At 45.4% G+C, this 18,132-nt stretch overlaps 1 protein-coding gene across 5 annotated transcripts; it reads left to right on the top strand.

Annotated features, from left to right (window-relative positions):
* The first annotated feature begins 147 nt into the window (after positions 1-147).
* LOC309595796 (heat shock factor protein 3) lies at positions 148-16,635 on the top strand. Of its 5 annotated transcripts, XM_082323136.1 has the most exons (13): positions 148-297; positions 1,642-1,750; positions 3,442-3,569; positions 6,356-6,480; positions 7,366-7,441; positions 8,176-8,237; positions 8,705-8,786; positions 9,064-9,197; positions 10,011-10,256; positions 11,668-11,773; positions 12,336-12,401; positions 13,572-13,638; positions 14,218-16,635. In XM_082323136.1, exons 1-13 carry the CDS (start codon positions 178-180, stop codon positions 14,547-14,549), a joined length of 1,653 nt encoding a protein of 550 aa, XP_082179262.1. In that variant the 5' UTR covers positions 148-177; the 3' UTR covers positions 14,550-16,635. The 5 variants fall into 5 exon arrangements, with proteins under 5 accessions (XP_082179262.1, XP_082179265.1, XP_082179266.1 ...); XM_082323139.1 differs by lacking the exon at positions 3,442-3,569 and having other exon boundaries at positions 167-297; XM_082323140.1 differs by lacking the exons at positions 148-297; positions 3,442-3,569 and adding an exon at positions 699-865.
* Positions 16,636-18,132: the final 1,497 nt, after the last annotated feature.

Raw genomic sequence — 18,132 nt, 5'->3', positions numbered from 1 at the left:
CAAGAGTCACGCTCGCAGCCGCGGGGCGGGGCGGGCGAGGGGGCGGGGCCAGGCGGCACGCACCAGTGAGCGGGCTCCCCGCGCCGCAGGCACCGCCCCGCGCGGCGTCACGGCCGCCGTTGGGCGCCCCGCCCGCCCCGGCCCGTTGCGGAGAGCGCGGCCCGGCCCGGCCCGAGGATGCGGGAAGGGCCGGCGCTGCCCGGCGGCCCCGGCGCCGCCCCGGTGCCCGGCTTCCTGGCCAAGCTCTGGGCGCTGGTGGAGGACCCGCAGAGCGACGACGTCATCTGCTGGAGCAGGGTGAGGGCGGCCCGCGGGGCCCTGGCCCGGCCGGCGCCGCCGCTGCGCGGCGGGGAGCGGGGGCCGGCACCGAGCGGGCGGCGGGGCCGCGGCGGGGGCGCTGGGCGCCCCGGGGGGCGGCGGGGGCGCGGGGCCGGGGCCGCGGGGCGCCGGGGGCGGGGCGGGGCGGGGGGCGGCGGCGGCGGCCCCGCTGCGGGGAGCGGGAGCTGGGGCGGGGGTGGCGGCCGGGGAGGGCCCCTCGCCTCCCCCGGGGAGCGGGCGGGCCGCGGCGCCCCGGCCCGGGCAGCGGCCGCCCCCGGGCGGGCGTTGGCGCGCGTGGTGGCCGCGGGGGTGGCGGCGTGGCCCGGCGCTGCGGCGGGGAGAGCCCGGGCGCGGGCGGGCGGAGGGCGCGGGGCCGGGCCGGGCCGTGCGGGGCCGTGCGGGGCCGCCTGCGCCGAGCACGCGTGGAGCCCGAAGCGGGCACAGCCCAGGGTTTCACCTCAGGCTGCGCGGAACTGGCTGAAAGCGGTGACGCTCGCTGGGAACCCCGCGTTCAGGAGTGATTACCTTTTAACTTTCCCCTCCCGAGGTGAGCGAGATGGGCCTTGTCCCGTCTGCCTGCAGGCTTGGGGCACTGCAAACACACGCAGGCTCGTAAGACATCTGACACAAGCACGGCGTTTATTTTTGTCCCCTGTCATTTTTAAATCCGTAAGATTTTCTCCACTTTTTTCAGAGGTTTGGCCTTTGCAAAGGCGAAGATGAAGAGAAACCCAATTTTTTTGTTCTCTTTGTGAACAGCATAAAAAGCGACACGCAGGAAGTTTGAACTTGAGAATGTGATGAATCTGAAACTGCCCGTGCCACAGTTACCCTTCTCCACCGCTGGGTTGTGTTGTCTTAACTTTTAGTAACTCTGCGATGTTACTTGGTTATTTTTAGTGGTGACACAGTGCATACAATGGAAGAATCTCGTCAGGAGCTGGGCAAGCTCTGGTCGAGGGAGATAAAAGCCCTCTAGTGGCACGAATTCCGTTGCGCTTGAGCAATATTTATGTTTCCTGTGGACAAAGAGAGCTGCAGATACCTGGGGTTTTGGAACGATTTTTCTTTGGGTTAAGAGCAAAACCTCAGGGCTTTAAAAAAAATCCCCCACTCAATAGATGTGTCCCGTCTTTTTGGATTCAAACTTTTTAGTACAGCCCCAAACACTCAGAAGTGCTCGCACAGATAATTCCCCTTGCTAGGTGTTTTGCCCTTCCCTGTTGTAGGAACTCTCTCTGGTGATTTGTGGTCTTGGCTTATGAGCAACACCTTAGAAAAATTGTGCTTGTTCTTTAACTGTTACTTCTGCTTGTTTCCTAGAATGGTGAGAACTTTTGCATTCTGGATGAGCAGAGGTTTGCCAAGGAGCTACTCCCCAAGTACTTCAAACACAACAATATCTCCAGCTTCATACGACAGCTTAACATGTGTAAGCATCAGCTCTTCTCATGTATTCTTTCTGCCAAGTCCGTTGCTACTTGACATCAATTTGAATTTCTTTAAACAAACCAATTGACTTGGTAGGTCTTTCGTCTCTGAAAACCTGAATTCTGGTCTTGAGTTGGCTTTGCAAAAGAAAAGAATCACAGTAGAGCTCGGCTTAGTCTTTGTTTTCTGTCTTTCAGCTCTGAGTCCTTTTAAGCAACAACAGTAAAAATATTGTTTCATGTGCTGGTACCTAAAGCTTGGGTAGAGTTCACGGGGCTCCAGTGGCAGCGTTAATAGCAATGGTAACAGCAAACTTACGCGTCCCGAGAGGAACAAAGGCCCTATCTACACCCATGCATCCAGTATATGAAAAAAATTGCCTAGATCATGCCGTTGCCTGCATTGCTGTGTTGAAACAAGATTAGTCATGCTGGTGGATTGAGCTGGACTAAGTTTCTCATTATGTTCTCTGTGCTCGACTTGCGAGCATCGTGTAGCATCCATTGTATAACAGATGTACAACTTGTACCGGCAAAGAAGCTGGAGTGAGGTGGTAATTCAAAGATATGGCACGATGTGCGGGGCTGCAACACAGCAGAAACAGTTGTTTTGCAGCAGATAGCTTATGGGCTGAGGGGAGGTACGAACTACAGAGAAGATGGCCGCCTTATTTAGAATTTCCTTTCGGAGTAAGGGGGAGGAACTCTGTCCTTGCCCGGTAGATTTGCCTGGTCTCTCTAGCTGATGCCTGTTTACATTTTGTCAGACAGGAGAGAGAAAGCGTATGCTTAGCCTCTTGACACAGGGTGGGTGCTGCTGTTTGTGTCAAGTGTTGAGACTCCTTCACTTGACTGTCAAAGGACAATGCAGACAAACAATTGTCAGTTGCCTTGTAGCAAGGGTGAATGCTAAAATGCGAATATTCCTATGAAGATGTGCAGTGTGATGGCAGCCTCCTTTTCCTGCTGGACCTATCCTAGCTTCAAGTAAAGTTTTCTAATGACAGCGCTGTTGGGGCGCAGTGAAACTGGAATACATTAACGATGTTAAAAACCTGAACGAGGAGAGAGATGGATTGGTCCGTCAACTGTGTTTTGCGTCTACCCTGTGGTACTTCAAGCAGCGATGGAAATAGAGCTGGCAATGTCTTATTTCATGCAGGCAGTCTGGTGTGAAGGAATTACTCTGCGTGCACGTGTTTGCATAGGCTGAGAACTAATTTCTCTTCCTTGCTTAATTCTGTCGACCCTGGTGGTACATGACAGCACTTGTTTTGATATGTAGCTGCCTGGCATTATAGGCATGAAAGGGAAGGTGCACTGTTCCGCTGCTTCCACTGGGACAAGATTTTATTCAAGATGTCCTTGTAAATCTTATTTCTAATTAACTTCTTTGATTATTTGGACGTCACTCTCCTGCTTGCGGACCCTAGCTGGCCTCTGCCACGCGTGCTGTTTGTGCAGCCTGCCAGGCCATTTGATGATATTGTGAGTGTGTTCTCTAGCTGTGAAGATCAGAGCAGTCAAACCGTTGAGCACCAAAGAAGAGCTGCTTTGGCTGGTTTTCGTAGTTTCTGCTCCCAGTAACTGTAGTGCTGTAGGTATTTCAGTAGCCTTGGGATTTTCTTTAGCGATGTGTTGTAACAGTCAGCTTTGCACTGAAAGAAATGACTTCGTTAATACCTCTCCACAGATGGTTTCAGGAAGGTGATTGCTCTGGAGAATGGCATGATTACAGCAGAGAAGAGCTCAGTCATTGAGTTCCAGCACCCTTTCTTCAAGCAAGGGAAGGCACATTTATTGGAAAACATCAAGCGCAAGGTACAGTCTAAGCATGTATTTACTTCACTTTGTTATGAAAAGTAGCTTATCAGGAGCATGTCTGGGGGTTTCAAACACTTTACAGCCAACAAATTCCATGGGAACCGAGGCTGTGCATCATGATGCAAGCCTTTGTAACTCCCTCCTCAGTGCTTGGCTTGGCCTCCTCATGCCAGCTCTTAGACAAAACACAGCCTGCTGTTGTTTAGCAGAGCACTGGAGTAGAACCACATTCCTCATTGCTGTCAAACTTGAGCCCTTTTTCCACAGAGAGTTCATATACATGATTACAGCTTACCGTGGTATTCAATTGTGCCAGTATAGCAGAGTCGGAAAGAGTCACTAAGTGAAAGAAGTAAAAGAAAATACATTCCCATTTGAAAATTAGCAAGGGCATCAGTAATCAGTTCGTGTGGGTGAGTTTGCATAAATTACACCGTTCCTCCAAAACTATGTTACCACAAAGCTACATCTTTATTAGCGCTTTCCAGTTTTCTTTTGTACATTCAGGCCTTGTCTGACCTGTTTCTGCACAGATATTTATCCTCTATTGGCACATTACAGCCCATAATATCCTGGCTGCCGGGGAAAGAGAGTATCATGATACATCATGTTGACATTTGAACTGCAGAATCTTTTCTTTAGAATGTCACAATGTGGTAGCTACATTGCCCAAGTTAATAAAAGCACAGGGTAGGCTTGAGAGTCACAATTGTGTTTTGATTGATTCTTCACTGAGCTGTCTCTGCTCAGAATCACAATTGATTAAATATTCTTGTACAGTTGCTGCTCTGACTCAGGCCTGTGCTCTTCCCAGATGCTGTAATCGCTAGCTTGTCTTGGCTTGCACACCTTGCTTTCTGGTATTTTGGGGCAGTCATCTGATGATGTGATGTACGGCACCAGGTATCCCAGGAGCGTTGCACTGGGTGGAGTATTCTAGATGGAAAGACAAAAGCTCTAGTTAGTGCCAAGGACATTCACAGGAAACTGTTGAATAGGTTGGTGAAACAATTCTTTGTGGCACAGGAAATATTGGTGATTTTTTGCAAAACGTCCAGTAGTTTTTCCTGCTCTTTTACTGTCTAGAATGGAGTCGTGTTTCAGTACTTGCTATAAAGGATTATATTTCAGTACTTGCTTGGACTTCAAGCCTCTACCAGGAATGCAAGCTTGAATGCAGGACTTCCTTTATTTACTCCCTTTTAGCGTTAGCTCTGCTGGTGTGCTTCAGTCTTGGCACCCTGATTATCTAGGTGGAGACCGGAGAGAGCACTTCCTTGCACTTGGGCAGAACGTTTTAGTTTGGCCCTTTTTTTTTTTAGAGGCAGGCTCACTGCATTTGAAATTCCCACCTGCTGTCTGCATCTTTTGGGTGTCTTCCCCGTGGAGAGGTGGTATGCTGAAGAGAAATCAGATGGCCGTGAATTTCATTCGGGATACAGCTCGTGTACCTTAGCACAAGGTGTTACCCACAACGAATAGCGAAGCATCTAAAAACGTAGACAGCGAGGAGAACTGTCAGGCCATTCAGTCCATCATTCATAACACTGGATTATGTTAAGAAAGTAGTTAGTTATGTTTGTGGAGTGATTACCTAACAATTATGTTCTGTGTCATCGTGAAGTGATGGGATGTTATTTTATAACACCATAGGTACATTTCTGACCATCCCATTCTCCTTTGGGGAAAAAAAGGGATCTGTGAGCCCACCTGCACTTCAGCAGGCTAATCCCAGGTGCTTTCACCTCCCTCTTGGAATTCAGGAGAATAATAAGGAAAATCATAGCGTTCTGCAGGTTGGAAGGGACATCCCATGGTTATCTGGTGCAACTCCATTTGGTTCAATTATGGCCAGTATTTGGCTAAATGATTTTTCAAATCATGCCCACAAAACCTCGGCATGTCATTCAGAGGTGTCATGCACCAGACCTCTCTTTTTCAAAATCCTGAATTGTACATTAGCCATCAATGCCACCACCACAGAGAGAGTTGCCGAAGGAATTGGAAAGCTTTGAATATGGAAGTGTGGGGAGGAGAGAGTGAGCTTTTTGCTTTCTTGACGGCTCTTCCACCATCCTTTGAAGAGGTGGCATTCATGGATTCTGCTGTGGGCAGAAGAGCAGTTTGGACTCTGACTTTCCAGAGACAAGTTTCCATAATTTTGGAATGTCACTGAGTAGAGAGATAATAGAGGAAACACCAATATGGGAATCTGCAATTCAGGTAGTGTGGGACAAGTTTTCAAATCGAGTAGGATGCATCTAATTAGGTGCCTTCCCACACCCCCCGCCTCCCCCCAATAACTTAATGGAAATTTGTTACTCCTATGCTGGCAGGTTTATCCACACCTAAAAGGAATATGATCATCTTGTTCTTACTCCACTAACAATTCTGTCTTGTTTTTGGTTGGTGTCTTACCCTTTGACACTAGAGGGCAAGCTGTCACCAGGCCTGTCAGAGAGAAGCCCCTAGGGAAGGCCATTTTCAATCAGTGGTAGGTTTTTGTCCTGAATTACAATGGTGAATCTACTGTCTACACATACAAGGTGCTAATCTCTTATTTTTATTGACATCTTGGGTTTTTTTCATACAGTGTAGACTGTCCTAAGGACTGTCACCTATAGCAATTGCGGTGTTTTGTGATACATAAGAATTATAGTGTTACCTAATCTTTTAATGGAGTTTGTACCTGTTCTTCTACAGACTAACTACACTGTTCCTGTAGAAAGGAGTATGCAAGGCACTGTTCCTAGTAAAGCACGTGTAACCTGGTCCTATTTCAGGTATCTGCAGTAAGAACTGAGGATCTCAAGGTCTGTACGGAGGATTTGCACAAAGTACTCTCTGAAGTCCAGGAGATGAGAGAGCAGCAGAACAACATGGATGTCAGACTGGCTAACATGAAGAGGTAGACTCCGTCTGTTTCAGAGGCACTTGTACATTGAATGTTGCATATATCTAATGGAGCTTGACTCTAAATGTGGGTTTCATTTGAACTGGAAACAGGTGAAGCTATATTTTTTCTTCTAAGAGTCCCCATTCCACCCCACATGACATTCTGAATCTTGTTTGGTTTTATCATTCAGTTACAGACCAGAGATTAAGACTGGGAGTTTGTTGACTATCTTGAGATTTGATTTTGGTTGCCATCACCTGTGGTAGTTTTTTAGGCCAATCAAAGCATTTCCTTTTCTAAGCACAAAACAGGGTTAGATGCAGTGAGGGAGAATGAGTCTTTGGTTTTCTTTCTAATGGGAAGTGGACTTTGCACGTCCTCATCTCTGTTCCCTCAGATCCTTTTTGTGTAGGCACTGGTAATTCATTCAGATCATTGGTGTGCAAGCACGTATCAACCAATGTTCAGGAGATACCTTCACTCCACTCCCTCTGTTCCTTAAAAAAAAACCCAACGAAACAAACAAAACACACCCTCAAACACAAACTTTGAAACTGCTCTGAGGTGGGCTGTGTTACACGCAGCCTGTTTCCAAACATCGTCTTTATTCTAAGGCTTTGAGGCTTTGAAAGAACACCTCAGATCAAGATTATCGGTGGACCAGCAGAGGAGGAGAATGTCCTTATTAGTGAGTGTTTGGTCCTGCCTGATGGAAAATGGAGTTAATTTAACCCAGAGTTTATCCTAGTGGATCAGATTAAATGAATGTTAGTTATCCACGGAAGGAATGTTGCCATTGGTCCTGCAAGGTACTGTGAAAGTTTGAAAGCTGTAAAACTAAAGCATATAAAGTAAACTCTGTTCATCCTCTGTCTTCTAATTTATTCTGCATTGCAGAGAAAATAAGGCCCTGTGGAAAGAAGTGGCAGTTCTAAGGCAGAAGCACAGTCAACAACAGAAGCTGCTGTCTAAGGTACCATTGCAGCATCTTCAGTGCTACCATCCTTATTCCTGCCTCTGTGATACCTGATGGCATTCTTTGCTTATGTAGAATGACAAATGACACAGAGCTGAACAGGCTATATTAATACAGCATAAAGAAAATGTTCACAGTTCCTGAGTGTCCCAGAAGTAGCACAGCAAAGAATCACGAGGAAAATAGTAAGGAAAAGTCGTAGTAAAAGGGATTTCATTGTGTTTGAAATCTCAGTGAATCTTATTTGGAGAGAAATCAGTAAATCGAGCTGACCTGGGGTAAACCTGGGGCTGGAGGCAGTGCGTGGTAACAGGAGCCTAAAACAAGAGATTGCAGGCACATGGAATGGAGTCTGTGAAAGATCTTGGACCAAGACAGACTTAGACCACTCAAGAAGTCAACTTGGAACCCAGAAACTATGGGAGCTTCTGCACTGGAACACATTTTCTCTGGTTTATCCCTCAGCTGTTTCTGGTCTGGAATCCTCTGGTGACTTGTGGTGTTATTACATTTAAAAAACAAAACAAAACTGTGCAAGGGGGATAACTTTTCAATGGCATTTGTAACTGTCATTTTGGTTTTTTAAGACATGAACACAACTGGATTTTTAATTGACCTATTACTTTCAATCACATAACTACATAATTTTGTAGTAAAATCTGAATTAATACTTTAATGTTAGGATTGCTATGCTGACCACTTGATTTTGGTTTTTTGTTTTTCCTTTTTAGATTCTTCAATTTATACTAAGTTTGATGCGAGGAAATTATATTGTTGGGGTCAAAAGGAAAAGGTAATTACTGGATAGGTCACAAATCAGCGTCAGATGTCAATTATAGGGATAAATCAGCTTCTAGAAGCAAGATGCTTTTCTTAAAGTGTATGAAGAATATTTTTATCAGTTGTATATTCAAACTCGAGAAAGCCGGTGGGAGTTGAATAAACCGTGAAATAAAGATTCCCTCCTCTTTATCACTAAAAAAATGTGCGGGAAAAGAACATACTATACCTTTTAAATTTTGAAGAGCACAATTGTCAGAAATGGTAACTCTTTCAAAATGTGCAAACGTGACTGACTTATCCAAAACAAAAAGCATGTTTAGAATGCAACCTGCCTGCAGTACACTTACTAAAAAACATTTCCAAAAGCCAGTTTTCTTAGAAGTGGAAGAACGATTGTTCTTACCATTACTGCACGTATTTGGCATTGCTACAGCTTTTTACTGCGGAACTGTGTACTGAAGCTGTATTTTGTCTCAGGTCTCTAACGGATGCTACAGGTGCTTCACCTTCCAAATACAGTCGTCAGTATGTTCGCATACCTGTGGAGAGCGGCCAAGCAGTAAGTCTTCCCAGGGAAAGAGACAAGGGGTTGGACAGGATGATGTACAGTGATCTCAAAGTCTTCCTTATAGCTATTAATACCCTAATCTTATAATCAAATGCACTCCATTTTGAAATGGGCAGCTTTAAAGCATTGCTCTGCCTGTAAAATCATGCAAATCAGTACAACTAGTCAAAGATGAAACAGGAGAGAGAGGCTGCAAGAAGAATGGAGCTTCAACATCAAAAAAAGTCAGACCTTTTGGTTTACTCAGTCTGTTTGCTGTGTCCTGCAGATGGCTTTTTCTGAACATAATGCAGATGATGAGGATGGAAATGGTACAGGTCTCATCATTCGAGATATCACTGATACCCTGGAAAACGCCACCGATGGTCTCCTTGCTGTGGCACACACAAGTGGCAGAGCCAGGTACCAGTTCCAGATGGGGAAGTACTTATGCTTAGGTTGTTATGTTAAGTGATCCACATGAATTCTGGGAAACAGCCTCTGAATTTTTACTCTCCTTGTGCATGACAGGCCTGTTTGTAGGCTGTCTCTTTTACAGCATGTAGCGTTGGTCACGGTCAGCAAAGCTTTTTAAGGGCTCATGTCTCTTCAGGAGTGCCTGAAGGCCTAGCAAGCTGATTGGCGCTTGAAGTTTAATTTGCTGAGGCTTTTCTGTCTGTTCAACAAATAAGCGCATAGTTAACTTTTCAACTGAACAGGGACCTGAATGCAGACAGAGGTTACTAATAAACAATCCAAAATGCACGTAGGTTACTAAAAACCAAACCAGGATGTATAGTTTCATCTCCAGTTTCAGTCAGTACTACTGTCGCTAATATTATGCTAAGCATAACTGGCGGGAAGGCACTTTTTTGCGTGGCATCAGATTCTTGTGAAAACCCATTTAGTTGTTAACATCCGGAGTGAAATATGGACCAGTCTGGAATCTTTTCTTTCCAGAGACACAATGTTAGGAGTTTCTCTTCTGCCTGATTTCCATATACTATTTTGCTGCTTGTGACCTGGCAAAATGGGCTGTCTGTATGTAAAAGAGATTCTTCATCTGCCTTTAGGAAGGCACTTTTCTTCTTTTTCTAAAGACCAGTTGGTTGGTTGAACCCTTGACTGGCTTGACCTTATTAGGTATTAAGATTTGAGATACTCAACTTGAAATGAGTAGTAATACAGTTGATGCATTCTCCTGCGTGTTGTTTCTCTTTTTGGGTCCTGTTTTAGAGAGACACAGGCAGCTCTGGATCCCGCCTTACCTATTTGTCAAGTATCACAGCCAAATGAGTTAAACTGTGCAGAACCTATCCCACCAGTTCATATAAATGATGTCAACAAATCCAGTGAAATAGGAAATGTTGCTGTGGAACTCCATTCTGCACAGCCTAATGCTCCAGAAGACCCCGTGTCAGTGATCGACTCCATCTTGAACGAGAACAACTCTGGAAACCAAAATGATCCTCTACTGGACAGGTATTAACTTGTTTCTGGCAACTGTTATGCTGTCGTCATCTTTTGGGATCTTGTCAAAGTTTTAGCGGGTATGTTTAGCAGAACATAGTGAATTAGCATTTTAGATGTTGGTGAACTGAATTTTCTGCTGCTTTGTTAGTAGGTCTTGAAAAAGACGAGTGTTAGCATCATACGCTAAAAGCAGGGCAAATTCGTCTGTCACATCTCTGATAATGAGTGTGCCTGACTTCTGATGTGTCAGTCTGCGGGCTGTGAGGTCAGCCTGTCACATCAGCGCCTGTATCGCCAGCGGCTGGCACTGCCAAGTGCTGCCAAACAGCACGTCACGGCTAGTGATTTCGGGAGGGCACCATGTGCCACTTTGGTTCTGAGAACTGGATAGGGATTTGTATCGGTGGCAGTCTGATGATGTTTCGCTGTTGCTTCCTTTCTTTGCCCCTCATTTTCGCAAAGGTTCGTTTCCCTCGTGCATTGTCGGATCAGACTCGCCCGGGATCAGAATCATGCGGGCTGTGGTTTCGCACTCAGCAGCTCTGCTGCTAACGCAGTTCCCAGCTCTGCACTGGCCCCTGAGCTGTACCAGTGCAGTCATTTTGTGGCTGCAGGGTGAGCGGGATCAGGGAACAAACTCCAGTTCTTTCTCCTGACAGCTCTTCTGCTGTGGTTAGCTTCAGGTAGGAAGGACTGAGATGATGGGTCACAGCGCTCAGTGTAACCTGAAGGCCCTGTAATACCTGACCTCGTTGGCACCGCAAAGCGTGGGGCAACGCCTCGGAGCGGTCTGTTGCTTGTAGCTGAGCGTTCCAGCATGGGAGGGAGCTGGCAGCACAGCGAGTTCAGTACTGGTGCCGTGCGTGCAGCTTCCGTTCCACTTCAGTCACTGTCCCTCGGATCCCCCCCGTTGTCCTTGGAAATGCGTACCATTTGGCAACAACCTGATGTTTCAAAATAGGTAGCGTTTCTTCAGATCCAGATTATTTCCAGCCCTTTGCTTATCATTTATCGTCCCCAGGTGAAAGCCATCAGACCTTAGTTTAAGCAGATATTGGTATATAGGCTGGGATCTGAGAACATGCAAAAAACAGGAAAATGAAGGAGGAAGTAGGTATGGAAGGAGGAACTGCTTTCTGATATGATAGCTATTATTGTACTTGCTGTTCAGATAGTCTTCCTTGTATCTGTCCTTCAAAGAGTTGGACCGTGAAAAGCGGCACCGGAATGCGGTTTGGTTCACTTGGCAATAAGCTGTTCTGGATTGTGAGCAGCCTAGTCTGGCTCTCGTCTTGCCCCCCAGCTGTAATAACTGCGAGGTTAGCAGATCACTCCTAAGAGCTTTTCCTGCCTCGTGGTGCAAAAGAAGGCCCTACCTGCTGACGGTTTCTTACAGTACTATATAATTTTGTCTTTTTAGAGAAGAAATTCAGGATTTTCTTAATTGCATTGATGCCAGCCTTGAAGAGCTTCAAGCAATGTTATCTGGGAAGCAGTATAACTTTGGTTCTGAAGCTTTCAGCGATGTGAGTGTCTTCTCACTTTTTCTGATTTCTGAAAAATACTGATTAGGTTGCATTATGAAACGTTACTGTTTTATTCCATGTTGTAATGAGTAAGGGGGGGGGGAAGCAAATAGTTATGGGTAGAATGATACATAGTCATTCTAGGAGTCTTAACAAGGCACAAGGTAACATGGAGAGCCTTTTTCAGTTCATGTAGTATTTCTGTTATAGGTAACTCAAGGGAGGGAAAAAAAAAAAAGAAAAAAAAATTGAACTCTCTTCTCCTTCTCAAGCCTTTGTCACATATCATCGCATCCTGACTGTGTGTGTGATTACGCAGTATGATATGGAACGAAACTCAGCCATATACCTGGAATCACTGGGAAATACGGTGTCCTTTTCTCCTGTGGCCTCAGTCTCTGCCACAGGTTGACAGTACATTGCTGTAGGCCTGGGGGGAGCCACCTTCCCCGTGCTTCAGCGGATGGAGTGGTGTGCTGCATCCTGCTGTCCTTTCAGGAGCTCCCTGAAGTTTCGTTTTAAGAACCTTATTATGTGACATATGGTCTGTTTTTATTTTCAGACATTTAATCCTGAGCTGCCTGCCCTGGATATGAGCTTGATGGAAACTTCCCCTGGTATAGAAAATGTAAGAGTAAGGGTTGCTTCTATGATGGGGGGGTTAATACGACGTTGAGAGCTAAATTTTGACTGATGCAGTTTGAGGGTAGGGACTGGATTGATAGCACAGGATGAAACTGCCATTTTATCTAGTCCTGCTGACTTAATGTTTTCAGTTATCACTGTCGGCATATATGAATTTAAGAGGGTTCTCAAGATAATTTCAAGTCTTATGTTCCTAGCTGCAGTAATACACTCAGTGGACTGACTTAATCTGTCGCGTTGCTTCAAATGACATGGTCTTTGCTTTCTGAATACACCTGAGAGCATAAGGAAGAGGGAAAGAAACTGGTGTCTGTTGACTCAGCTGTCTGTATTGAGGAATTTCTTTCTTCCTATCTATTACTTCTGTGCCTTCTGTTCAGAATGAGGAAGGTAGAAAATCGTGTCTTTTTTTTGGTCTAAGTGTGTGAGAACAGTGTCTTGGCTTGTTTCTCCTAGCCTCAGGGATTCCCATGATGTCTTTTAGCCAAGTAATAACGAGGTCTGGGGTTATAGTTCAGATGAGACTGTCTGTCTGAAGACTGAAGGAAAAGTACTAAATGAAAAATACAGTGTAATATATTGTATTTATTCTGAACATGGCTGTATGGAATTTCCTCAGAGGACATACAAAAGTTCAGTGCAAATTTACTTCTCTTGGTCCAGTTCCTAAAATTGACTTATGTTAAAAAAAAAAAAAAAAAAAAGACCACAACCTTGCAAGTGTCATTTATTTTGTAGTCCTGAAATAATATTTAAACTAGGACTTCCCAGTCATAAGAACTTAGACCACAACTGAGGTAAAATGCAGCTGCATTCAAGCAGTGCTTGCAAAATTTAATTGTATTGATGAAATCATATTTAACAGTGTTATTCCAACAAGACAGACTGTAATAAAGCTTCTGGTTCGGAAGGTAAAATAAATTTCTTTTAGTCAGAAGCTTGTTTGGCTTTAGTAAGTTAAGTTTGTATTTCACTGTGGTTTCTTCTGAGAGCTCCCCTTTGCTGGCCCTCGTGCAGCAATGGGCTCATTGGTCAACTGGTTCATTTCTCTTCCCTCCTCCTTTCACCTTTAATTTTGTTAACCTCTCAGCAAAGACTTGGACTTTGTTGTTGTTGTTAAGCGTTCTGTCTTACTCTGTCCATTTTGCTTCAGATCGCAAACTTGGCAGAGAGCACTGAAGATCTGGGAGCGAGTGAGAGAGAAACAGCAGGAAGCAAAGGTGGGCAGGAAGGAACGCTGGGAGCTGTGACAGCTCCAGACTCTTCCAAAACTGTGTGTTGAAATGGAATTTTTGTAGCCTGTAATATGGTTTATCTCCTCCTTTGGTCTGGGCTTAAGATTTTTGTGAAGACTGGAATGTTTCACTGATCTTGATGAAGCTGTGCCTCAATCTTACGAGCCCCCATCCCGTGCCCCATGCTGGTGTTAACCATTTCCTCTTCCTTACACGTGACGGAGAGTCACCGTAGGGAGCAGAACTGCAAATGTCATTGTGGAACTGTCTGCTAGATGGGCTATGACCCCCACAAATGCAGTGCTACTCATTTCACTACTTCAGCGCTGCCATTGCATGCTGCATGTTCTGGGGGCTTGAAGTGTGCTTCAGATACTGAGCTTAGACACGGGAGCCTTAGCCCCCCTCCTGCAGCTGTGGATGTAGTCTGTCAGAGCTCAGCTGCGTGGTTTTCTTTAGTGAACCAAGTCTTGAAGCAGCCTCTCCAGTTTTCCTTGTCTTGAATAAGAGCCTTCACTTACGTGACACAGGAGCCTGGAGTTTAAACTGTTTGTTTCCCCTCAGATATGCAGCTGATACAGTACAGGGCCAATCCTCTGCTTTCCTTGTTTGAAGAACTACCTTCAAGTGAAGCCGCAGGGAAGACAGAGGATCCGAAAGACCTTCTGCTGCCCCCCTTGGAGGAGAAACCTGCTCTTCATCCTCCGTCAGGTAGTGAAACTGTCTCGCCGCTAGCAGCTCCAGCAAGCCAGGCGGAGCCTCTGGATGCTCTGGGAATGGGTGATCCACCTCTCCTCTCAGAAGACGGGAATGGAGAGTATAAACTGTTTCCACTCTTGCTCCTCAGTCCTGTTGCTAACTTCATAGAGGAGGCCTCCGAGATAGAAACTTCTTGAACTCGCCTAACATCTGTAACTGGCTTAGCGATGTGAAATGGACAGCGAAGACATGGATCGGCAAGAAGTCTGACCTCTCTCCTCGCCTGCTTCCTGGGTGTCGCGTTCTGTACAGGCAAAAGAAAGGTCTCTTTCTGCAAGCAAAGGGCACATCTGGAAAAACTGAAAACAAGCTCAAAACAAGAGCTGGTGGGAGTGAAGGCACTGGGCGGAGGGGAAGAGCAACCTCCCTGTAAACATACCGCAACGTATTCTGTCACTTTTTATCCGATATCCTTATTGCAAAAGGAAATCTGTTTGTATCCTGTTTGTAAAGTTTGGCTGGGTTTTTTGTTGTTTTTTTTTTAATTAGGTGGGTAGTAATGTGGTGTGTAATATTTTAAACATGGATTTTACTCTTTCTAAGAGCCTGTTTTAATGGGTGGCTTGTATACTGTTTGGAATTAAGGTGTTTTTTTTATTATTATTTTGTTTTTAGTTTGAGATTTCTTTTTTGATAGTTTGTGGCTACAACTGTTTGCATCTGCTTAGGTCACTTTCGTACTCCTAGATTTGCTCCTAGGTACAGGGAACATTTTTCCTATGGAAAATTACATTTTAACTGTGGAATATTACTTTTTAACATGCTAACACACATCCATTGCCATGGATTGTAGGTGTTGTGGTAGGAAGTGCTTGCCACCCTGCATAATGCTGATTTCTCATGCACATTGCATGGCAGTTCTTCTAGGGTAACTTGCACCTAGCTCACAGGTTATGCGTCCTCAGAAATTTTGAGTAGAACTGATTCATGCCTAGCAAAGTCCAGCAGCTGCCCTTAAAGTGGGGGGAGGAGCCGTGGGGTGACTTGCATTGACGTAGGACATCACATTAAGATTTCTCGTCTGCTTGCAGCAGCTACTTGTTTACTTGACCCTGTATGAGCACTGGACTTCTTCCTGCGTTTTCTGCTTGTGGAGTCTTAAAGCTAAATTAACTAGATGCATTTGAGTCCTTTGACAGCAAATTACAAAAACTAGTGTCTGCTTAATCAGAAAATCTTTCCCCAAAATTCCTTTCTACACTGTTTCCTGACTTCTTTGAGCAGCTGTAACGCAGGCATCAGCCCCTGGTGTCAGCGGCATAGCAAGTTCTCCTCCGCTGACACCAAGTTTGCAACAGCCTACCACCAGCCCACACAACCCTGGAATTTGCTGTAGTGATACAAACTGTCGGGGCTAGAAGAGGCCTGGAGGCAGGTAGAAAACCCGTTGTATAATAGCGCATGATGTTTCCTACCAGCACAATTACTTGAACATTTTTTCACTTTTAGGAATTCAGGCTACCTACGGGGTTTGTTCTCTCCGAAGTTTCTGAACTAATAAGTTTTGAGATCTTTTATATTCAAGAATCCTAGTTAATCTGATATTCTAAAACCTACTAGATAGTGCACATCATCTATGCTGGCCTCGCTTAATTGGATTTGTGCTTCATTGTCAAATCTTTTGAGTTGCAGAGGAGGATCTTGCTCCTGAGTGTGTGTATACGTGTAATGCCTCCACGGTGTCATTTTATCCCCATGCTTCTGTAACTGTTCTTCACCTCGTGACCCTTCACGTTTGTATCTTTTGAATTGCCTTTTGTCAAGTAGTCCTATTCTAGCCTTTTCTAGTCTTTCTTTTGCTTACTTCTGGAGACAAAGGGCTGAATAGTCTCAAGTTTTCGTGAGCTAAAGGGAGAGGGGGGAATGAGTGAATTGCCTATCTGTCTTGGCTTTTATTTCGTTTCTTCCCAAAGGCCTCAATTTTGCCAAGAGTGAAACAGTGATAAAGAGACTTCTCTGTGCTGCTTTGACAGCACAGCGCAGACAACGCAGTCCTTGGAGAGGCTGATCTTCTGTAACTCTGACTTCCCCAACAGGTTAGGCTGAAGCGTAGTTCCTGTTACGGATCACTCTCGTGTTCTTCCATCATGGAGTCCTCTGATCTCAGTGCATCTCACCATCAGACATTGGAGCTGATTGCATAATAGGTTTTTTTAATACACGTTCTCTCTTAAGAAGTTAAGAAACCAAGGCTTAAGAAAGCTGCAAATAAAAACTTGTGCATCTGTGTCTGGTTTATGTACTGGTCTAGGAAAAGTGTGTGTTTGTGCAAGTTTCCTAAGAACGATTGCGATGGAAAGGGGAGGGCTGAATAGCAAGAGAAACCCACATGCTAAAGTAATTAAACTCAAGAATTGCAAAACCATTTCGGTGTTTCTTGTGCGTTCATTTTGTGTGTGTTCTTGGGTGTGCCAATACTTCCCCAACCTGCTTACTGAATTTTCTAGAAAGGAGAGTTTTAATGCTCTCCGGGGATCTCATGCTGCAGGTTAGGTTAGCCTGGCACCCGTTCTCAGAGCTGTCGGCCTGAGAAAGAAGGAAGCTGAGGTTTATTGTTAACCCATCGTCAACATATCAGGGAATCAAAGCTTGTGGGAATGGGAGTGACCACCGCTGACAGTGCGGGGCCAGGCTGGCCTTGGGCATTTATTCATGGCCTGTATGCAGGTAGCTCGCTGGGAGCCAGCCTTCGCATCCAGGCAGCGAGGGGACCTGATGGTTTTTCATGGGTGGTGATGTGAAAGCTCAGAATACCGTGTTGGGTGCGAGGGAGAAATGGACTTGCAGGGGGAAGCTCCCCAGCTGACAACCGCAGGTGGTGATGGATTGCGAGCTGTAAAATGGCAGCTTCAGGAACCTGTTGGACAAACAGCTGCTGTTGTGAAGATCACCACCATGCCCCAAGCTCAGCGAAACAAATGCTGCTGCTTTCAAAGGAGTAAGTATCCTTCAATGCTCATATATTACTCAGAGGAGCAGAGGCATCCTCAGTAATATAGGAGGTCGGTGTAAACACAAATCAAACCGAAGTGAATGCATGGGACGTGAAAGGGAGAGTAGGATGAAAGAAGGACGAAAACCATTAGGACAAATTAATGGAAAACTCCGGATACTCTCAGCTGCACTGCCAAGGCGTAGGAACCATCTGTCGCCTCTAGTAACCTGGAGCAGGCAACGGGCTGTGTGCCAAAGGCCTGGAGGGTGACATGGCATTAAGTTGGTAAGAGTCCAGCAGTCTGGGGGATACTCAGTTCCTCTGTTACCTGTTGAAAAAAAAGATCAACAAAAGCCTTTCCTTAGTAGTTGTCTTTGTGCCCGGAGCTGGAGTATTTTCCTTCATAGGAGGACCCGATATACTCGCGCACCTTTCCCCCCCGCCTCCATTTCTCCATCTCCCCCTGTCATCTCTACAATAAACAGACAAACTTTACATTTTAGCTTAAATCGGCAGTTGGTATATTTATGCATAGACACGTACTATCGTCTCTTTCCTTTAAAAGGAAGGTGTTAGCACCTTAAGATCATGTATCGTATGGGGTTAACTTAGATTCACTAGACTACGGCTATTAAGCTTGGTTATCAGACAGGTCTGAGTATCTTCTAATACTTATCTATGCCTTCGTCCTTTAACATTACTTCTATTCTGATTTTTAGATATATTCTGTTACGCGTTTGTTTAAAAAGAAAAAAACATTACTGAATCCAACAAGCCCTTGCCCT

The sequence above is a fragment of the Platalea leucorodia genome, assembly GCF_965183815.1.
Source record: "Platalea leucorodia genome assembly, chromosome: 10".
Lineage (NCBI taxonomy): Eukaryota > Metazoa > Chordata > Aves > Pelecaniformes > Threskiornithidae > Platalea > Platalea leucorodia.
This window is presented reverse-complemented; position numbering and strand designations above follow the sequence as displayed.